The sequence below is a fragment of the Nyctereutes procyonoides genome, unplaced genomic scaffold (genome assembly GCF_905146905.1).
Source record: "Nyctereutes procyonoides isolate TBG_1078 unplaced genomic scaffold, NYPRO_anot_genome, whole genome shotgun sequence".
NCBI lineage: Eukaryota > Metazoa > Chordata > Mammalia > Carnivora > Canidae > Nyctereutes > Nyctereutes procyonoides.
In genome coordinates this window covers 15,994,404-16,018,469 of record NW_026575020.1, presented here as the reverse complement: position 1 = coordinate 16,018,469, position 24,066 = coordinate 15,994,404, and the positions used below count along the sequence as shown (strand labels likewise).

General features: G+C 36.5%; 1 protein-coding gene across 1 annotated transcript in view; it reads right to left on the bottom strand.

Annotated features, from left to right (window-relative positions):
* The window catches only part of DHX40 (DEAH-box helicase 40), a 47,790-nt gene extending 31,990 nt beyond the window's left edge, over positions 1-15,800 (bottom strand). Inside the window, exons 1-7 of the mRNA XM_055333899.1 lie at positions 15,629-15,800; positions 14,620-14,787; positions 13,395-13,540; positions 11,842-11,961; positions 11,419-11,646; positions 10,754-10,820; positions 9,468-9,599 (exon numbers count right to left, since the gene is read on the bottom strand). Coding sequence (XP_055189874.1) covers positions 9,468-9,599; positions 10,754-10,820; positions 11,419-11,646; positions 11,842-11,961; positions 13,395-13,540; positions 14,620-14,787; positions 15,629-15,740 — 973 coding nt within the window. The 5' untranslated portion in view covers positions 15,741-15,800. The remainder of the gene's footprint in view (positions 1-9,467; positions 9,600-10,753; positions 10,821-11,418; positions 11,647-11,841; positions 11,962-13,394; positions 13,541-14,619; positions 14,788-15,628) is intronic.
* Between the last annotated feature and the right edge of the window lie 8,266 nt (positions 15,801-24,066).

Here is a 24,066-nt window from a genome sequence, read left to right as displayed (position 1 = left end):
GCTAACATTTTTAGATCTATTAAACCACAGATTATTATTGCTAAAACAAACCCTATAACAAAATTTATGTAGGTCTATGGCTCCCTTTGAGTATATTTAAAAACTGTGGCCCTCTTCTCCATTAAAAGGCACATATGTACACACATACACAAATTTCAAATAACTTCAGGGTGTTCAGGGACTCTCTGAAGCCCATCCAATGACTACACATTCAGAACCTCTCTCTACCTCAAAAATTGATTAGCTAAATGGTTTTTACTCTTTGGGATATTTTTCTAATGGCCACCTCTCTAAGCAAGTAACACAACAGTCATTTCCCCTACCCACACATTCTGAAGAGTGAACCCCAACAAGCAATGCTTATACTATAGTACCCTGTTGCTCCAGCCATAGTTTATGGCACTAAAGATAAACATCTCCCCAAAGTGGGAGCAATCTGATTCTCCTGAAATTTGGAGTAAGATCCAGGAGATGCTCTATTTGATTGGCTAGTCTCTTACAAAGAGGAAAAATGAACTTGTGAACCTAGGGAAGTGGTTAATGCACATGGAGGAAAGCCATGAAAGTTGACAGAGTATTTCTGAGTTCCTGGCTCTTCCCAGCACTTGAGAGGACTGGGTGTAAAATAAGTAGCAAGACAGATTTAGCCAGACTTGTTCTCTGCCAGGTTAAGCACAAAATAAGACAAGAGGGTTAAGAATGTTTGCAAGGAAATGATTACAGTATAGGTGAAAGAAAGTAAGTAAAGGCCTGATAAAGCACAAGTGTCAATGCATTCTGAAAATTGTTGAATTACAAACAGTAGAGTATCAGGCAAAAACAGAAAGTAATCATCAGAAAGATGTTTAAAACTGAGATCAGAAATGATGGTAATGACAAAGTCTAGGATGGAAAGCTTCTGGATGGGTGGCTCAAGTGGGACGAAGCAAAAGATCATTTAAGTTATAGAGATCAAGGAACTTCAAAGCAAGAGATTTGTTTGGACGGATCACAGTACTTCAATAATCTCCAAAAATTAGGAGTGATCATTTCATCGAGTACACAAGTCAATCTATTGGGGGTATAAAAAGAAATTATTAGCATTTTTATATGTTTCATAACTTTTTAAACTGTTATATATTTACTATTGTATATTAAAACAGTAAGTATATTTGTAAAAAGAAAAATAATTAAATGCCTGGCTATATTTATTTTCCACAATTATGCCCATATTTGCTTACAAAATTCATCTTTTCTACATGAGCAATCTCAAATTGTTTTCTTTCAATCGCTAAGAAAATCTTAACAAAACTTGTTCCCAAATAAAATCTTAAAAAGATCCAAGTGTTCCCAGTATATATAACAGAACAAGCTTGAACTACTGTAAGGGAGAAAAAGAATGGCACAGATGAGCATAGTGTTAAAAATCAGGGAACTAGGCCAATCATCTCATTTTATAGATGAGAAAACTAAATTCCAGAGAGGTCAATGACTTGCTAAGATTTACACACAGATGGACAAGTTTGAAACCAAGTTGAGTAATGCTGCTATTCTTCCACATTATTCAGAAATTAATTTCACAAGTAAAAAAGTGCTAGAAAGGCAGTTTATAAAAGATCTGTGGAGAAGCTTTAAGGTGAATACAAAAATAATTCCAAAAAGACCTATTTCTTTTACAGTTTTTTGGCAAAAAACTTCAGTGTTAAGAATTATTTTTCAGGTATTAGACTTAGGTAGCTCATTTCTTCCAGATGGTTCAAAAGAGTTTTATACTACTTTGTAGTTCACATTATGTTTATACATTATTTATCATCTACTTATTCTACCACAGTGTTGTTCCATGGAACAAGGACTTTCTTTTATTCAAGACATATCCCCACTACCTAGAACAATATCTAGACCACAGAAAGTGTCCAAGAGAGTTCAATGAATTGATAAATAAAAAATGCATTATATAAATAAGTTAAGACCCTTTCTACCTTTAAAATTCCGCACTACCCTAAAATTTGCATACATTAAAAATGGCCTTTCTGAACATATTTATCTAGTCCATTTTTCAATCAACTCATTTCTAAAAATATCTAATTTTTTAAGTGTTCAGGTCAAACAAAATTTCCGTTTCATTTACCATTTTGTTCACTATAATCAACTGAAAAGCCTTGAAACTGCTGTTTTGACAAGACTCATGTTTATTTCATTTACATTTCACTCCCAGTTTAATACCATATTCCCCAAGTACAAACACATACCAGTTTTCCTTAAGTTTATTTATTTATTTTTTAGTGATCTCTTCACCCAGTGTGAGGCTCAAACTCACAACCCTGAGATCAAGAGTCACATGCTCTTCTGACTCAGCCAGCCAGGAGCTCCAACACATACCAGTTTTATGTTTGTTTATAAAGATTTGGAAAAAAGTTAAATAAACATATCCTAAAGCACATTCTCACTCTCCAAGAAGGAAAGGGGAAACGGAATACTTTCATTAAGATGTAGTAAAGTCCTAGGATGTTATCAGTGAGGGGAGCAGGGGATTGGCTAAGAGCCAAGAAAGATGTTCCAAAGTTTACAAAGAAATAAGGACATGATATATTACTCATAATGAAGGAACACTCCTAGATATATACATATAGCATATTATATGTTAAGACTAACTGAAACTTCCTCAAAAATTTCTTGTCCTGGGATGCCTAGGTGGCTCAGTGGTTGAGCATCTGCCTTTGGCTCAGGTCATGATCCCAGGGTCCTGGGATTGAGTGCCCCATTAGGCTCCACACAGAGAGCCTGCTTCTCCCTCTCTCTCTGTCTCTGCCTCTTTCTCGGTCTCTCATGAATAAATAAATAAAATCTTTTAAAAAAAGAATTGTTTTTTATCTTTAAAATCTTTAAAAATTTTTAAATCTTTAAAATTTAATTTTTTATTTATATTTTTAATTTAATTAAATAAAATTTAAATTTTTTATTTAGATTTTAAAATTTAATTTTAATTTTAAAATCTTTAAAAAAAAGATTTTATTTATTTATTCATGAGAGACACACAGAGAGAGGCAAAGACACAGGCAGAGGGAGAAGCAGGCTCCCTGCAGAGAGCCTGATGTGGGACTGGATCCCAGGACTCCAGGATCATGCCCTGGGCCCAAGGCAGGCGCTAAACCGCTGAGCCACCCAGGGACCCCCAAATAAAATCTTTTAAAAAAAATTTTCTTGTTCCAAGGTCCCCCAAAAATATTCCAAAGAACTATTTCTGAGAGAAGGAGAAAGAGAAGAAAAAAAGAAGGTAACTTAAAGTAGTAAACAGAAACTGTTTCTTGGGGGCGGAAAAGATGACAGTTTTGAGAAGAAAGAGGTACAACACTGCTAAAACTGTACCCAGCTTCCCTCAAGAAGTTAGTTTTGGGTGAGTAAAAATGTCTTAAGAATTCTCACTAACACAGCTGAAAATCAAATTCCTGACACAGAGAAAAGGCTTGAGATAATCAGTAAGTGCAATTAAAAAAATAACTAGAAGGAAGCTAAAAAACTCAGAACACAGGCAATCCAACATAAGAATAACTGAAGTACAGAAACCAATAAATAGATAAAAATTATATTCAAAGATATAACGTGACAGTTTCTCTGAAATAAAGAATTGAGTATTCAGATCAAAAGAACATATATAAAAGTTCATCTTGGTTGTGGTGGTCATTGTACAGGTATGTACATTTGTCAAAACTCATTGAACTTAAAACGCTCATAGTTTGTTACATATAAATGATACCTCAATAAAGTTGATTTTTTAAAAAAGCACATCAAATTCCAGGAAATTCTGATATAAAACGCTCAACACCAAAAATTTCCTAATTAAAACCACTGAATTTTAAACACAAGAGAAATTTTCAGGCAATCAGACAGAAAAAGCAAATCACTTATAAGGAAGGGGGAAAAAAAAAATCAGGCTGCCCTCAGACTTCCGAACTGTGGCAACATTACAAGTCAGAAGACAAGTGGACAATATCTACCAAGTTCTAAGGAAAAGAAAGTGTGACCCAAGAACATAAAATCCAGCCACAATATAGTTCAAATATACAGGCAAAAGCCAGATATTCTCAAACATAAAAGAGTAATAACAAAAATAATACTCAAGAGCTCTTCTATTAAAAAAAGAAAGTGAACAAAACCTAGGAAACTGAAAATTAACCAAAAGTAACTTATTTTATCCTAAACACTTTATTTACTTGGCAGAGAGAGAGACAGAGAGAGAGAGAGAGAGAACATAAGCAGGGGGAGCATCAGGCAAAGGGAGAGGGAGAAGCAGATTCCCTGCTGAGCAGAGCCCAAGGTGGGGCTTGATCCCAGGACCCTGGGATCATGACCTGAGCCTAAAGCACTTAACTGACTGAGCCACCCAGGCACCCTTAGCCAAAAGTAACTTCAGAATGGAAAAACCATGGTCAACAGGATTGATGATAAACACCTAAACAATGTAAAAATAACTAACAAAAATCAGAAGGGAAAGATACAGAAAAATCAAAGTATTTAAATCCTTATCTTCCAAGTCAGATGATCAGCAGATAAGATCTCCAATCTTCTAAAAAGAAGTGATTAACTTCAGCCTCTTAAAATTTTTCATTTTTTTAAACTTGAAAGCAACTTTTTTTTTTAAAGGAACCTTTTATATCATATTCTCAAGTGGTAAAGAGTTACTTGACATTTAATAATTCCTTCAAGTATATTCACATAAAATTAAAAACGTTTTGGGACACCTGGGTGGCTCAGCGGTTAGGCAGCTGCCTTCGGTTCAGGTTGTGATCCCGGGATCCAGGATCAAGTCCCACATTGGGCTCCTGTGAAGAGCCTGCTTCTCCCTCTGCCTATGTCTCTGCCTCTCTGTGTCTCTCATGAATAAATAATCGTTAAAAAAATAAAATAAATAAAAAAACACTAAAAAAAATAAAAACTTTTTTAAAAAGCAAATAACAGTATAATCTCACTTTTAAAAAGTATTTCTATCAATCCACCTATCTGTTTGCTTATCCTTCTGCATGTACACACACACACACACACACACAGTTATTTTTATATGGAGGAACTTGAAGTGATTACTTTCACCTTTGTAACTTTGGACACTGCTTGAATTCATTAAAATGAAATTATATCATTTTTCTTTGAATAATTTTTCTTAAAGGAAAATTGGAGCAAAAATATGGAGATACTAAGAGTGTTAATTCTGTACAGTGGCAAATGGATTGTTTCTGTACTTTTCTATTCTTTAAAACTTTCTAAATTTTTAGAAATTTAGAAGGGCTAAAAGAGAAAGGACTTTAATGTTTTAAAGAGAAAAACATTAAAGAACATGTATAACAAAATGCCATTTTTCTTAGAAAAACTTAACAATAATATACACTTAAATATATATAACAAGTTTAGAACAATATACCTCAGAATACTAATAGCGATTATCACTTCACCATGTTGGTGAGATTTAATTATCTTACTTTTCTGACTTTATTTTACAACTACATGCTCTACAACTATGTGCTCTTTACAACTATGTATGCTTTTAAGACAAAAGAAAATTTTTCCCACTTGGAGAGACTCCATGTAGAGTAAAAATTTTTATGCGAAGCTCACTAGCCTTATTTTCTCTCATCTTTAATCTTAACATGTAAGGAAAGTATCACCAAAAATTCAAATTCTAGATACCTGCCAAATTGAGATGTCTTCATTTTGCAAGAAACCAAGCAAGCAAGCAAGCAAACTACTTTTGGATTAATACAAAAGTATTAATCTTTTAAAATACTATATACTAATACAAGGTAAAGCTCCTTTCCTTTTCTTCATATATTCTGAAAACACAAGTACTATTTTTCACCCCCTACTGAATAACCAGTTATCAAATGCAGGTTTACCATGTGACCTCAGGAACATTACTTAATCTCTATCCAAAAAAAAAGAGGTCTAATTATGCAAGAAAAATAAATATGGGTATGTGTGCATTTTTCTAGAGAAAGAAACCATGGCTTTCATTATCTTTTAAAAAGAATATGAGACTCCACCCTCTAAAAAGGCTAAGAAGCACTGAGTTTAGATAATTGCTTTCAGTGCTAAAATTGTCAAATTCCATACAAATATTTTTTGCTTATGAAGTAACAGGTATATTTCAGTAAACCTGATGAACTGCAAAATCTTGAACAAAGGAGGGAAGACAGAAGAGCAAAAAGGTTTGAGGAAACAAGAATAAGGTCCTAGACACAGCTAGCACTTGATACAAGACTTCACAGAATGTCTAACAGAAAGTGAAAAATCTGGAACTCAGATTAAAAAATACTGCCTACACTATGAGCTTGAGAAAACCACCACAAAGGGTAGGGGTTGGGAGTTTAGCCCAGGGAGTAGGATCATATAATCTTGGCAGTAAAAGGGATACCAGAGCACCCCTTCACATTTGACAGTTGAAAATTTTTTATGTCAATTAGGTATCTTAAGATGTCCCTTTAAAACAGCCACCCTCATGGCTAACAGAAATAAAAGCAAATACAACATATTCACCTCATATCTTCACTTATTTACTAAACCTAGATCTGAGTCATTTTTGACTCACCCTTCTCAACAGGCTACAGGCAGGAAACCCTTCTTCCCTCACCTCACTCCCAAGTACAAGTTTTCTATTCCTAAAAAATAATGGGAAATAAAGGAAATAACATATCCCCACCGCCCAAAGTAGCAATAATAAAGAAAATAAGTGCTGTCTTGTATTAGCCAGGCTTAAAAAAAAAAAAGCCTAAGATCCCAGGAACCTACCACTCCCAACTTCATTTCACCCATTACTCAGTACCTTATCAGCTCCATTTGAATGCCTCTTTGCATTGTTATAAATTGCTCCAGTAAATATTACTATGCTCATGATGGATCACCAGTATCTGGCCCTTATAGAGCCCTTGGAACCAGAAGGGAAACTAAAATAAACAAAGCCCTTCAGTAATGACTCTACCAATACCCAGTTCTACATCTTTCCATTCACATATATACACTAACACAGAAAATCTCATACACTGGGAATTAAGGCTGAAAGCAGGCTGAAATCACACTGGAAAGATAATGAATGCCAAGTTATTAAGTCAGCATTTTAATTGTTGGTAATAAGAAATGGCTGAGATACCCAACAGGAAACTGACATGATCAGAGTTGTGCTTCTGAAAGATTATGCTTACCACTGCAGGTAGGATGGTAAGTTACATCAGGGAAAACAGGTTAGCAGGTTATGTTAACAACTCAGGAAAGGAAATTGAGGATCCCAACTCTAATGATGACAATGAAAAACGAAAATGAATGAACAATCTGGACAGGACAAAACAAAAACAAAAACACCTACAGGAGTTGTCACTTATTTGGTCTGAATGATCACAGATGATATGATGCACAGACTAGAAAGCCTTGTGAGGAGATCCAGGAATTCTACACTACAGGAGTGAGACTTAAATAGAGATAGTCATCCATACAGAAGTGATAGGTGAGTCCTGGGAGTCAACCTCTCCAAAACAGAGAATTCCAAGGAAACAGCAAGCTAAGGATAAAACCTTAAAAAAATAGTCACATTTAGAGAGGAACAAAGGCTGGGGAGGGTGAGAGGGTAACATATTTAGAGAAAGAGTGGTCAGGAGAACCAGGTAATTAAATATTATCCCAGAGGACAGCATTTCAAGGAGACTTATCATCACAAAACCAAAATACAAAATAATGGAAAAAAAAAAAAAAACACATGAGATTTGAGAAAGAAGAGGTCATTAGCAACCTTTAATAATATAAAAACTGGGGTTTAGAACATTAAGCAAGACTCAATAGCAGACTCAGCATGTTATTTTCAATGTGACAATAACAAAGGAAAGAATGAAATTATTTATATAGAAAAATACATTTATATTATTAATGGTTAATAACAAAGCAACTGTAATGAGTTTTGAATTACCTTAGCAGTTAACAAAGTAAATTATGAAGGAGCCACCAGATCAAATTCCAGAAAACAATGAGAACCTTAATTATCTAATAATGACTCTAAGAATTCCCTTAAAGATATAAAAACCTAAAAATAGATTTCAAAATAATAAGAGATTTCAAAAGTAGCATGTTGTCTATATTTACCAAAACACATATTCCTAAACATTTTTTGTTAATGTAAGATTAAGAACCTCTACTCAACAAAAATAAAAACACATATAAAATATAAAAACATTCAAATGCTTTTTACATTATATTAAATGCTAATCACCACCAAACTCTAAATAATTTCCCTTTAGTTTTACCTAACAAATTCCATAATCATTTTACTAAACATATTCTAAACCTAATTCAACAATATTTATTATGAACAAATATCCGAGTATGAGTTTGCATTTGCTCTTTGAAATTACAAGAGGGGGCAGCCCCGGTGGCACAGCGGTTTAGCGCCGCCTGCAGCCCAGGGCGTGATCCTGGGGACTCCAGATCGAGTCCTGTGTGGGGCTTCCTGCATGGAGCCCGCTTCTCCCTCTGCCTGTGTCTCTGCCTCTCTCTCTCTGAATGAATTATAAATAAATAAATCTTAAAAAAAATAAATAGGGGATCCCAGGGTGGCGCAGCAGTTTAGCGCCTGCCTTTGGCCCAGGGCGCGATCCTGGAGACCCAGGATCAAATCCCACGTCGGGCTCCCAGTGCATGGAGCCTGCTTCTCCCTCTGCCTATGTCTCTGCCTCTCTCTCTCTCTGTGTGTGTGACTATCATAAATAAATTAAAAAATTTTTTTAAAATTAAAAATAAATAAATAAGTGAATGAATGATTAAAAAAATAAAAAAATAAAAATAAATTACAAAAGAGGGATGGCTAGGTGGATCAGTGGTTGAGCGCCTGCCTTTGGCCCGGGGTGTGATCCTGGGGTCTCAGGATCGAGTCCCATATTCGGGGTCCCTGCATGGAGCCTGCTTCTCTCTCTCTGCCTATGTCTCTGCCTCTGTGTCTCTTGTGAGTAAATAAATAAAATCTTTAAAAAAAAATGAAATCACAAAAGAACACCATCATTCTTGAAAAGTAGACTAATGTGTGCTACTTCAAAAGAAAACAAACACAGTGTTTAGTCTCAGATGTACCTGGATGTATATAATTTCTAGAAATTCTTTGGCAATGCTAAATTAGTTTTAACTTATGGCACTACTATCAAGATATTATACTCCTAATTTCAAGAAATTACCAATAATATTTTTGTTCTGCTGGGAGAGGACACAGCCCACTCTTAAACAATACCAAGACAGGATGTCCAAGGCTCCTGAAAAAGTGAATATGGAAAGACTGGAAAAAAAAATAACTTCTCTCAAGGAATGCTGGTTCCCTTAAAGTTCTATTTCATGATCTGGGTATTGGTTACAAAAATGAGTTGTTTATAAAATTAACTGGCTGAACACTTAGGATCTGTACACTATTTGTACATGTGATTATCAATTAAAAAAAATTAGTCAAATTTTCTATTCTAGTGAGGAATTACCTGTTGTCATAGATCCATAACACGGCAATATTAACAAACCATCCAGAGTTGTATCTTGAACATCATAATCATAATCAACAGACTCTGCCATCTGAAAAAGTAACTCACAACTTTTTTCAATTTCAAACTGACCTGAAATGACGGAGGGAAAGTAACATCAGCAATTGAACAGCAAAATTAATTTAAGAATGAAAAAAAAGCATTCTAGATTAAAATTATTTTTGCATACTAGTTATTTTCAATTGCATTTTATCTAAAAAAGATGAACACATAATTGTAACAAATCTCAACAATATGGGGGATCCCTGGGTGGCTCAGCGGTTTAGTGCCTGCCTTTGGCCCAGGGCACGATCCTGGAGTCCCGGGATCGAGGCCCGCGTCGGGCTCCTGGCATGGCATGGAGCCTGCTTCTCCCTCTTCCTGTGTCTCTGCCTCTCTCTCTATGTCTATCATGAATAAATGAATAAAGTCTTAAAAAAAAAATCTCAACAATAAAATTAATAGAACACTACTTTCCAAGGAATTTAAACATCTACAGAAATAAAAATGTTTATAATCTTCAAGCCTTTCTCTCATTTTGTTAATACATTATCTAAGGAAGACTCAGTAAAGTTAATCATAAATATAGGAGAATCTAGTCCAGGAGATACTGCATTTAGGTGTATTTCAAAATACTTAAGTAACCTGAAAAAGGCAGAGATTGCTACAATGTCTCACTTCTGACATCTGTACAAGCAGAGTAGGAGGTGAACCATGAAATGACTCATTTCTGCTAGTGGGATGCTGCTAATTGAAGAATCACACCAGTTTAGGATTTAACTAATCTATTTTTGACTTCCAAAAAAGGCTTGTCTATGAGACATGGATTCAACACCTTATGTACTGCTTTCACACAGTATCATCCCACCACTCAAAAAAAAGGAATTAGTAGGATGTCTTTTGACATAATGGAATTAATCATTCAGACCCAGGACCATTTAGTGTTGGAATAGCTCTACAGAAGATAGACTAATAAAAAAATTAATAGTTTACCATTTAATATCTTTTTACTAAAAGGTCAGTGTGTTTTATATATGTTTTACTAATGAGACTGGCAGTTTTTACAGCAGTATAGAATTATCTTATATATCTTATATAAGATAGAATATCTCAAACTATTCAGATAATCATACAAAGCTAAGGCAATATGAATTAAAGCCCAGATTTCCCAACAAAAGTAACACTCTATTCTGGTGCCACATTACATTCATAAATAATAACATTTAAACCTGATACTGAATTCTCACCAGTTAGAAAAACCAAGATGTCTCCAGCCATTTCATTCAAATGGATATCCATGGTCACTTTCACAATCTAAAGCAAGAAACAAGCATAATACATTGATGGAAATACAGTCCGCCACTCCCAACCACCTCCCCTTATTCCACAGAAAAATGAAATTTGAGTGTCAAAAGTTCTAGAACCGGGCAACCAGGTGGCTCAGTATGTTAAGAGTCTGCCTTTTGCTCAGGTCATGATCCAAGCTCCTGGGATCAAGCCCTCTGTCAGGCTCCTTGCTCAGTAGAGAGCCTGCTGCTCCCTCTGTTTGTGCTCGCAATCTCTCTCTCAAATAAATTTTTAAAATCTTTTATTTTTAAAGATTTTATTTATTTATTCATGAGAGACACAGAGACATAGGCAGAGAGAGAAGCAGGTTCTTGGCAAGGAGCCAGATAATGGGACTTGACTCCAGACCCAGGATCATGCCCTGAGCCAAAGGCAGATGCTCAACTGCTGAGCCACCCAGGCATCCCAAATTTTAAAAATCTTAAAAAAAAAAAAAAAAAAAAAAAAAAAAGTTCTAGGACCTATAAGGGCTACCATTAAAATAAAAGGGAAACAAGGACTTACTGAACTACTCAATTAGAATCACAAATATAAAAAAAGACATAAAAAGGATGCCAAATAATACCGCTTGAATATATGCAGTATTTTCTCTGTCTCGTGGGCCAATCAAATTGCAGAATTTTTCTCTGACTGGATAAAGCCTTCCAGGTATATCAAATATTGGACAATTTCCAAAGAATGCTGAGAGCTTGGCTAATTCCATAGTTGCTGACATCACCACGACCTTCAAATGTTCCTTCCTATTAGGAGACTTCTCTTGAAATAACTTCTTCAATAAACCAAATAAGATGTCCTAGAAAAAGAAGTAAATTTCTAATAAGTCAAAAGTACACCTAACAACCAACTTATTTGAAATATTTTGCTTTCCTAACCAAAGAATTCCTATTTCAATACATTAAAATGTAACTAAGACCAGACAATTCTCAACAGGGTAAAAGCTACCCCAGATAAGTAAACTAACAAACAACCAGTATATTAAAATACTCACTGTAGTTAGAGTTCTCTCATGGGCTTCATCTAAAATGATGACACTGAACTTGGTAAGATTTGGATCTCCCAGAATATGTTTCAGTAAACATCCATCAGTCATATATTTGATTGCAGTTTCCTAATGTTCAAACAGCAGAGTATATCAACTTATATATATAGAGAGAGTGTTACAGAAATTCACCCCTGCTTCATAGACTAAATTCCCCCCAAGTGTACAGACATTAAATAATCCAACTAATTTGACTAAATAAAAAAGTACATAAAATGTTCTAATAACAAGAATAGTAAATTGTAGAATTTGTCATCTATACAGGGACAGAGATAAGGAACTAAGGTGAATGTTCTGGGATAAAGCAATAAAAGGGACCAATCAATAAGGAGATATAAAGTAGTCAGGGAAAGTGGTAAGACAATGCAATAGCTTCTTCCTGTGAGCAAGTTGTGAGAAACACAATGAAATGGGATCCATCTCCCTGTCTCAGCCAGTTTTAGAGGACTCAGGAGAAAAGGTAGAAGAAATGGTCAGGTGCAATTTCCTCTCACTCTCTTCCTTCCTGATGATTTGCTTATCTTAAAAAGTGTCAGCCAATTAGCATTAAAACAAGGTGAGAATAAGGCCCAGGCTAGAAGTTAACAACAGTATATGCATAAAACAGAGGAAGAAAAAAGAAAGAAAATTCCCTAGCAGTAACACTAGGAATGCAAATATAGCATTTTGGGGAGTCGCTGTGTGCCTTAATTGATGGCCATTCCTATTAGGGACTGTATTTAAATAGGGATTGTTTTGTATCTTGTACACTAGCTATAACCATTAACTATTAAAAAGAAAACAATTTTAAACTTGTGTCATGAATACAGATGATATTAAAAAAAAACTTGCTTACTAACTTTGCTAAGTTATCTGTTTTCCACTGACTTCAGGAATACAAATATATAATATGGATGAACCTTGAAAACATTATACTAAATGAAACAATCTAGACACAGAGGAAAATATTGTAAGATTCAACTTATATGAGGTACTTAGAAAAGGCAAATTTGTAAAGACAGAAAGTAGACTAGAAGTTATCACAGGCTGGAATGGGGGAGTTAATGTTTAGTAAATACAGTTTCTGTTTGAGATGATGAAAACGTTCTGAAAATAGATAGTGGTGATGGATACACAAACTGAATATATTTTACACCAATGAAATGTAACACCTAAAAATGGTTAAAATAGTTACCATTGAGTACAATAAAAAATTGTTTTAGTACAATAAATTATTGTTCTAAAGAATACAAATGTAAGTTTCAGATAAAAAAAAAAAAACTTAAAATAAGAGAATCCTTAAAAAATATACCTAACTGTCCCTTACAAACTAATTGAGAAGGGAGAAAATAGTAAAACTACTAGACACTTAAGAGCTAAATCATTTAACAATGGGCAACAAAAATTACTTCTGAGTCCTTATTTCTTTAAAATATAAATGCAGATTTGAAGTTAAATCTTTCATAACTTTCTCCAATCTTTCTATAAGTTTACAGAACTTAAATTGCAATAAAACCTTGTACCTTAGAGCTGCAATCATCGAAACGAACTTGGTACCCTACTTTGGATCCCAAAGCACATTTCATTTCTTCAGCAACCCTCTGAGCAACTGATATAGCAGCTACTTTTCGTGGTTGAGTCACACCAATCATACCATGTTGTGAAAACCCTATCAAAACCAAAGGTAAAAAACACAAAATTGTTAGTAATTGCTTCCATTTAGAGCTAAACTGTTTCTGACCAATCAACACAAACTGTTTAAAGGTTTCCAAAAGAAAACTCTGCAAATTAAAAACACACTGTTTTAAAGATTTATTTTTGCCACAAAAGTTTAAATATATCACCTTTCTTAGATTCATTTTTTTTTTTACCATTTTAGTATCTCTGAAAGAAAGATGTATCTTACAATTTATGGTATTTCTTTATTAATAGGATGTAAAATAGTGGTATGTCTTAGTAAATGGCACATTAGATTTGATGCATCAGAGTAAGTCCATATCAGCTAAGAAATTTTTATTTTTTATATAATATCCAACATAATTTTGCTCTGCACCAACCTTATGATAGGAAAGTTTTATCATATCGAAGGAAAAGACACTTTATTTTTTTTTAAATATTTTTTTCTTTATTTATGATAGTCACAGAGAGAGAGAGAGAGAGAGAGAGAGAGAGAGGCAGAGACACAGGCAGAGGGAGAAGCAGGCTCCATGCACCGGGAGCCCGACGTGGGATTCGATCCTGGGTCTCCAGGATCACGCCCTGGGCCAAAGGCAGGCACCAAACCACTGCGCCACCCAGGGATCCCAGGAAAAGACACTTTAAGGGCAATTTGTTAGCTGGCTTGGTGTTATAGAGTCAGGGAATAAATATTTACCTGATAATACTCTGGAGAAAGAACCAAGAAATATTAATGTCACCAACAGATATCACTATATTTCTGAAAAGTATTTCAATATCTAATGGTTAATAGTCTACTGCAAGACAATTTCATTCTATAGCAGAGAATCAATATCTACCTGTAACTGTATTTGAGATTATGGTATTGAAAGTAGAAAAATCGTCATCTGAATTAATTCCTGAATATGAAATAAGACCGTATAAAAGCAGGGAGGATATAGGGAGGTTGTGCCAATGAAAGAATTGGGATTGTAGAGCAAATGGTGGTTATTCGTGCAATACAGAAGTCTTATTAGTTTTTTAAAGGACATATTTTTAAATTCTCCCAATATTATCCCAGAATAAAATTACCTGCTTCATATAGATATTTTGGGAGTTGAGTTGTTTTACCACTTCCTGTATTTCCAGTAACAATAAGGAATGAATTGTCCCTCACAGCTTGAATAAGCTTTTTTCTTTGTTTTTGAATAGGAAAAGTTGGAGTAGTTCCTCCCTCCTGGGATGTGCATCCTTTCTCTTCTGTAATAACAGAAAAACAATTGCACAATTAAAAGGACTGTAAAGGTACATCTGACTCAATTTCCCACAACTGAATAAAGACAACAGAACTTTAGGGCTGGAAGGTATCAATCCATGACTTCTCAGGTAAATCATCTATGTCCAATTTGCATGTGATGGTTTACAAGCCCAGAACAACTTTTTAGTAAAATCTAACAACATGAGCATTTGCTAATGCATGACTCAGAGTACTTGCCAAAGTAAGCCTAGCACAAGCCAATGTATACGCAAGCAAACCTATATAGAAGTGCAAAACCCCAATTTTATTAAACAATAGACCAAAACCTAGAACACAGCAGGAAATTCTCAGCTGAATTTAAAAGAGCCACCTGTGTTTGCTTCTGATTCATGGTTCAAGTTAGGTCCCTGTTCAGAGTGACTGATATCCCAGAAGGCCAAGTGGTGGGTAACCATGGAAACTGGCTCCTGGAAACTGGCTCCCTTCATACCATACCCAAAGGCAGGCTGGCGGCCCGACGAGTGGTGGGGGTTGGGGGGGGGGGAGAATAGATGGGTAGAGAACAAAGGCTTTATGAGCCTCTTTAGGAGGAGAACGCGTCTAGGCGTTGGGGTTCACTTTTTTGTCCCCCAACAAGGTTTTCACCCAACTTGGATCTGGGACCGCCCCCCTCTAGAGCAAAGTGCTCATTGGACGCAAAGTTCGCCTCCGGCTTGGAGGGCGAAGAGAACGATGCGGTCTCCTCTCCAACTTTTCTTTGCCCGGCAAAGGCGGACTTTTATCCCCCCAAAACCCCCCCTGCCGAAACTCCCGCTGGCCTCCGCTGCGTCCCGCGGACCGCACCTCTATCAGCGATGGAAACAGCCGAAGGCCGCTCTTCCTGAGGGTCTATTGACCGCTCGCCCTCCTCTTGCCGCCTTGGCGCCCTGCCCGCGACGGCGGGAAACCGGGACATAGACCTGGCCCGGAGCGGAGGTGAGCACGTCCACCGATCTGGGGAGATGGGAGGGGAAAAGAGAAGACGCGCCCTGATGACGTCAAGGTGTTTACTTCCGCGCGTGCGACTAGGAACTAGGGGAGGGAGAGCTGTTAGGTGACGTGGCGCGCCGCCGCCGGAAAGCTTTCCCCACCCACGCGACCCGGCGAGGCCACCGGCGGAGGGCCCAGACCCGAGGGTTTCCCGCCACATGCGGGTGTGCGCTGCGCGTAGGGCGTTCTTGCCATCCCCCAGGTCCGGAAGGACCCCTTGCTGCTTGTGCGCAGAAGAGCCCGGTGACACCGCCTTTTCTAAGCTACTGTGGGCACTGTACCCTGTTCTGCCTTCACACACCTAACATGATGTGACCCTTTGCCAGAAGCTGGAGCCTTCCTAGAGTGCGTCATTCCGCAGCACATTCTCACCTTGCTCATGATCTGTTCATTTCAGAACTACTGGGTTTCAGAGCTGAACTTTTAGTTATGTAGTGTCCAAAGCTTACGTCCCACACGTTGTTCATTTCTTTCATAGGACCCTACATTTCGATTTGTTTTATTCCCCTTTCTCCCTACTAGACACGAGAGCAAGAACTTCAGAAAACCACGATACCCTCAGCTCAGCAAACTGATTCAAAATGGGGCATCAATACTTGTTGAGTTTTCTGGATGGTGAATAAATTATTGATCTTCAGAGAAATTAAGTTCACTTAATGGATATGGATTTCTTGGAAATCGCACTATCAGAAAAAATTAAACAAATATGCAACTATCAGAAGTTGGGCAACTTTTTCAGAAGAGGTATTTTGGTGGGCAGATCTTACTGGTATAGAACCTTCCAATTTTGTAAATAGTGTCAATTGTAACAAAATCAATACTAGATGAAGATTGTTTCTTGAGCTTTTCAAACATTCCTATTATTAGAGTTAACCGATACTTAGTGCCAAAGAAGACAACTCAAACTGTCCCTTCATGGTGAACTAAAGGCCAGACTGCTCCTATCTGATCAGGCCTCAGAAGATACCATTGGACTCCAAGATTTTTCTGTGCTCATTAAAAATGTACCAACTGGTTTTACAGGGGACTGATTAACAACTCCTAAAACGCAAATTTTTGGATTTTGAATGATACCAAATGAAATGCAGCTAACAGCTTGGTATCTCCAAAGCCTGGGTACTACAGGAAAAACCTGGCAATAGAAGTACCTCTCAGATTTCTCTTATCCATTCAAGAATTCTCTCAACCTTCTAGATTCTGTTAGAAATTCAAAATATTACAAATCAGAAAAACAAACCAAGAAAAGAAAAATACATTTGTAGTACAGGCAAGGTATTGGTGGGTTCAGGGCAAGGTATTTTAGTATATGGCACCTCTATCAAAGTCACATTATAAGAAAATGAACAGAATCATTTCAGACCAATGATAGTTAAAATTTTTGGGGCACTTAATATTCAAACATTTAATGTGAATTTTTTCATTTATTCCCCACAAAATATCAGAGAGATATATTATTATATCTAATTTTCACATGAGAGAGTCAAGGCTCACATACTTGCCCAAGATAACAAAACAAAGAGGCAATAGGACCAGGATTTGCCATATTAATAACCACTATACTGTAATGAGAGATGGAATTATCTAAATCTTGGTGCCTAATATATTTTCTTTCAATGTTTGCAAGTCAGCTATTGTAAAATGACTTCATTCTTGATAATCACCTCATGAGAGTATCCAGAAAAAAAGCCTCAAACCAAGAATGAAGAAAAGTAAAAGTGAAAAACTCAAATGTTGTTTAATGTTGATTTTAAAACCAAAGACATTTAAAACACGTTACCATTAATAGCCACATGCCCCAAGCTACTCCAAATTAAAAGATCAACAATTATTTCCTGCCCAGTGAGTTTGCAGATTACAGTGGGAAACAAGATACAAATAGACAGTAAAAATAGAAAACACATGGGTTGAATCTAAGAAGAAATTTTAGTGTTGCAAACAAATTGAATCTATTTCCTGTTATCTATGGGTCACAAGAAAAACCTGAAAGAAGTGATATTTAAAGAAGTGTGAGAAGTATAAACTGCACTGTGCTATTTTATAGGTAGTCTTTCAAAATGTTCTTGAATCCAAGCAATTTGCCTCTGAACATCCAAAAGAAAGGAAGGAGGCTCAATATTAGAGATTTATAAAAATGGAATAGAATTTTAAAATCATCTTCAGGAAAGAAAGGAGAGTATAGAATCAGTGTTACAACTTAAAAGAAATAACTGAAGCATAAGAAAAATTATCAAAGATATTATTTAACAAAATCCAGAAAGTTACAACCCTAGGCAGGGGATGATATGTAAAAAGCTAATCATAACAAGAAGTCTCAGCAAGAGAGTGAGTGGTGGTGTCAAAGTACAGGCATATTTTCTAATTCATGAATTTGACCAAAACAATAGTTGTCTTGATAAAGAGAGGCAGAGAGAAAGCAGATTGTAAGTGAGTGAGAAGGGAATTAGAGACCAAATTGAAAATGTACATAATGCATTTGGAGATGTTTGATTAGAATCAACTAAAGGAAATGAAAGAAAAGAACAGCCAGAACAAGATGCCACTGCTACAGCGTATATATGATGATTTTAAAGAATGATGATGAAATCATTGAGGTACAATTAGAAGGTATGTTTAGGAAAGTTGAAACACAGAGATACTGATGAAGGGGGGAAAAGTGAGTTCATATTTTGAGAAAGGATCAGGGTTGGAATAAGCAGAACAAACTTTTAGTGAAGGTAGTATTATAAATCTGCATTTGTGGCAGCTTTGGATACCAAAATATGGATCTGATTGTTTCTCTGTATTTTCCTTCCCTATTTCTATCTTACTTGTAAACCAAGGACCTTTCTTCTTCTCCAGCCCTAAATAGAGTAGAAACAAAGATCCAAGGACACTGCTGACCTAAGGACCAAGACCAGAATGTCCTGTGCATGAAGAACTGGTTATTTTTTCCTCACAAGACTGATAGGACTGGACCTAGGGAGAGGGAAGAGAGAAGGAAGAATGTAATGAGAAAGGAGGAACAATAGAAGGAATAGAGCCCTCAAAGTGGGCAAGGGAAAAAGGCTTGAAAGTTCTAATGGGAGGAATTCAAGAAGATGAACCATTCGCAAAGGTGGAACCCTCCTTTAAAAATAAATTGGGGATCCCTGGGTGGCTCAGCAGTTTGGCGCCTGCCTTTGGCCCAGGGCGCGATCCTGGGGTCCCAGGATCGGGTCCCGCATCGGGCTCCCCGCATGGACCTTGCTTTTCCCTCTGCCTGTGTCTCTGCCTCTCTCTCTCTCTCTGTGTCTAAAATAAATAAATAAATAAATAAATAAATAAATAAATAAATCTTTTTAAAAAATAAAAATAAAAATAAAAATAAATCAAGGTGAGGGGTGCCTAGGCTCAGTCGGTTAAGGTCTGCCTTCAGCTCCAGTCATGATTCCTGGATCCTGGGATGGCCTCAAGTCAGGCTCCCTACTGGGTGGGGAACCTGCTCTCCCTCTCCCTCTCGGCCTGCCACTCCTCCTGCTTGTTCTCTCTCTCTCCCTCTCAAATAAATAAATAAATAAAATCTTTAAAAATTTAAACACATTTTAAAAATAATCTTTCAAATAAATAAATCCAGGTGACCTTTCCAAGTTATTGGCCATGCTAATCAGAGCCAGGGATCCTGAGTCAAGATGCCTCAAATTCAAAGCCTTGTTAAAAAATGTTTGGATCCTGGGAATTTGGGTGGCTCAGTGGTTGAGCATCTGCTTTTGGCTTGAGTTCAGCATCAGGCTCCTCATAAGGAGCCTGCTTCTCCCTCTACCTATGTCTCTGCCTCTCTCTCTCTTTCTCTCTCTCTCTCTGTCTCTCATTAATAAATAAGTAAAATCTTAAAAAATAAATAAAATCTTTGGAACCTCATGAGACCTCACTGTACCCAGATTTACCAGGAGATTTGGGTAGGAATGAAGTTGATGGGCTTCATCATTTATAAAACCAGGAATGCTGATAAAAGAAGTAAAGCTTTGAAAGCTTCAAGTCAGTCCTGCGCCTGCTCTGGGTCATTAACCAGCTTTCCTTGGAGTACACATCAGATGGAATGCCAGTCTGGCTGTAAATCTCAGCAAGCTCTGTTAGTTGGGAACATGGAGCATCACTGTGCACTTGTAGACATGGTTTTTTTCCTTTGTGGCATGAATAAATGTAACTGAAGGGCACCACACGCGCGCGCGTGCACACACGTGGGTGCACACACCAAAACCCAAAACTTATGACCAGTTTGTTTAGCAGTGTTGGATACATGTAGCACTGAAAGAGAAGGAGGGAAGCTTGTACGTTCTGGAGGGAATGGAAGTATGAAGAAGAACCTCATTTCCTAAATCAGGTAGAATTAGACAGAAACAATTGAGAATTTTTCTATGAGTGATGTGGTGGTGGACCCCATACCACTGCTATATATTCTATTAATATGCCTGTAAGATGTCAGCAATTTGGGAAAAAATAATAGATGGACATATCATGGAACTTGGAGAAGTATCCACCTTTCAGTCCAAAGTAAAAGAAATCATCACACTCCTCCCTGCTCAGGCAGGAGTCTGCTTCTCCCTCTGCCCGTCCCCCTGCTCGTGTGTTCTCTCTCTCTCTCTCTCTCAGGTAAATTTCTCTCAGGTAAAATTTTTAATAAATATTTTATTTATTTATTTTTTATTCATGAAAGACACAGGAAGAGGCAAAGACATAGGCAGAGGGAGAAGCAGGCTCCCTGCGGGGAGCCAGATGCAGAATTTGAATCCAGGACTCCCAGATTACGACCCAAGCCAAAGGCTCAACCACTGAGCCACCTAGGTGCCCTAAAATCTTTTAAACGGGCACTGTGGGCACTGTGCCTGGGTGGCTCAGTTAATTTAACTCACTTGGTTAAGTGTCTGCCTTTGGCTCAGATCATGATATCCAGGTCCTGGGATCAAGCCCAAGTTAGGTTATCTGCTCAATGGGGAGTCTACTGGTCCCTTTCTTCCTGCCCCCACCCCCATCCCCGCTCATGCTTGCTCACTCTCCCTCAGTAAATAATTTTTTTTAAATCTTAAAAAAAGAAAAGAATCAGAGGTAAGTCGGTCTCATATAAAAAAGAGAGAGAGAGAAAGAAATCATCACACTTTCTTCTCTTTTTAATCAGGTCTCTGGTGTCCAGATACTAAGATCTGATTTAGTATCACACACCCTTCACCAAGCAGTCATTAAATCATTCATCAGTGATATAATGTAATTGTGAGATTAATAAGGATTGAGACACTTCTAATTTTTGTCAATTAAAATTGATGCTTTACATGTATGCATATAATCTTGAATAAAAGCGTAGAATTCCATATTCTATTTTAAAGTAGTTCCCCTTTCCAAAGAAGGCTCAATGACTACTCTAACTTCCTATTCATTCAGCAAATATTAGAATACACAACTCTTATATGTATCCTTTTTAATAGCCATACAGAAGCATAAAAATATGTGTAAGGCATGATCCCTACCTTCAATGCGATTGCATGTATTCAAGGAGATAAAATATTTAGAAGAGGAAAAACTAGCTGGAGTGATCAGGGAAGGCTTTCTGGAGTTAGTAGAATTTGAACTGAGATTTGAAAGTTGGGAATATTCCTGTAAATGTCAGGGAAAGATCCTGGATAGAGGAAATCTCACAAAGGCACTAATAATAGAGTATCAGGATATGATTAATTATGGATTATTGAGAAATCTACAAAATTAATGTTCTATCTCTGGTCATAGTCTCTGTAAATCTTTCACTTGCCTGAAGGTGGCAAGCTGGGTTTGAGAAACTTCAGCATCAATATTATTTTTTTTTATCAATATTATTTTGAAAGAAAAATGAAACAGTAGTATTTCTCTGAAAAACAATTTTTATTGACATTTTACTTGTAAAATTAAAAAGTGAAAAAGGTAAAAAAAATAACTAATGCAATCATTTAAAATCTGTATATATTTAGTATTACTTATTTTGATTTTTTAAGGTCTATTTTTTTTTAAGATTTTATTTATTTATTCATGAGAGACACAGAGAGAGAGAGAGAGGCAGAGACACAGGCAGAGGAAGAAGCAGGCTCCATGCACCGGAGCCCGATGTGGGATTTGATCCCGGGTCTCCAGGACCGTGCCCTGGGCCAGAGGCAGGCGCCAAACTGCTGCGCCACCCAGGGATCCCAGATATTTTAAATTTTAATGATTTTATTTTCCTTGTTGATTTCTCAGTTATGATACAATTTTTTCATTTGAAAAGATAGGGGAAAAAAGAGATTATACCTTTTTTAAGTTTATTTATTTATTTATTTAAGTAATCTCACACAAAGTGGGGCTCAAGTTCATAACCCCTAGATCAAAAATCACACAGTCCTCCAACTGAGCCAATGAGATGCCCCTTAAAAGAGGTTGTACTTTTAAGTATTACCATTAAAATCTGTGATTATCATTGTTTATAAATCTTTTGAGAGCACTCAGGTTTATTGAGGCATAGTTTCCAAATGGTATAACTCATTCATTTTTTTTTAGTGTATAGTTTTGAGTTTTATGAATTTTGACAAGTGCATGTGGTTTGTAACCACTTCATCATTTTAACAAATTTCCTTGTGCCCCATTGTGGTCAAACTCTTTCTTCACCTCTAAGCCCTGGCAACCACTGATTTGTTTTCTGCCTCTAGAGTTTTGCTTCTTCCAAAATGTCAGATGAATGGACTTTTAAGTCTGTTTTTTTGTTTCATTGAGCATAATTACCTTTAGTTTCATCTAGAGTTGAATATAGTTGTAATGTACATCAATAATTCAATCCTTTTTATTACTGAGTAGTATTCCATAATTTGTTTTTCAATTCACTAGTTGGACATTTATGTGGTTTCTGGTTTTTGGTGATCATGCAAAAAGTCACTATAAACATTAACATACAGATTTGTGAATGACTGTATATTGTCATTTCTCTTCGCTATGTACCTAGAAGTGGAATTGCTGGGTTAAATGATGAATGTATGTCTATAAGAAACTTCAAAACTGTTTTTCCAAAAAGACTGGAGCGTTTTGCACTTTTACCAGCATGTATAAGAATTCCAGTTGCCCTGCACCTTTCTTAGGACTTAGTATATCAGGTTTTTTTGTTTGTTTTTCCCAAACAGGTAACAGTAGTATGTCATTATGGTTTTAATCTGCATACTTCCATGGCAATGATGTTGAACATCTTTTTCTGTATTTACTTTGTAGTCCATGCATCTCTGAGGAAGTGTCTATTCAAATCTTTTGTCAACTTGTGTAAAAGAAGAGTTGCTTATTTTCTTGTTATTTTAGTTTTTTGCTTTTAAAGATTTTGTTTATTTGAGAGAGGGAGAACGAGTGGGGGAGGGGCAGAGGAAAAATCAGGCTCCCACTGAGTAGGGAGCCCCATGCGGAATTCAATCTCAGAACGCTGAGATCATGACCTGAGCCCAAGGCAGATACCTAACCAGCTGCACCACCGAGGTGCCTCTCATTACTTACTTTTAAGAGTTACTTATAGTCTAGATTCAAGTCCTGTATCAGATATATTTGCTTTCAAATATTTTGACCTAGTCTAAGGCTTGTCTTTTAATTTTCTTAATTGTATCATCCAAAAAGAAGTTCTTAATTTTGATGGAGTCCAATATATCAATGTTTTCTCTTTTGATTGTGCTTTTGGTCATATCTAAGAAATCTGCCTGATCCAAGGTCACAAAGATTTTTCTCATATGTTTCCTTTTAGAGTTTTTATAGTTTTGGGTTTGACATTTAGGTTTTAAGCCATTTTGAGTTGACTTTGTGTATGGATCAAGGTTCTATTTTTTCACATGGTTGTGCAATTGTTCAAGCGCCATTTCTTTATACCAGAAAAAATTAGCAAAGAACAGGACTTACATTGTTTTTTAAAAGATTTTATTTATTTATTCATCAGAGACACAGAGAAGGAGTGAGAGAGAGAGAGGCAGAGACACAGGCAGAGGGAGAAGCAGGCTACATGCAGGGAGCCCGACGTGGGGCTCAATCCTGGGTCTCCAGGATCCGGCCCTGGGCTGAAGGCAGCACTAAACCGCTGAGTCACCCAGGTGTCCCAGGACTTACATTTTTAAATTATGAGGTTAAAATCTGAGATAATCTTGTTGGAGAGTTTTTTCAAACCTAGTTCTTAGATTTTTTTCACTTTATTTTCTAAATATTACACCCTATTTTATTTTATTTATTTTTGCACACTATTTTCAAAAGAGCAATTTGTGTCAGGACTTCTCTACCTCTTA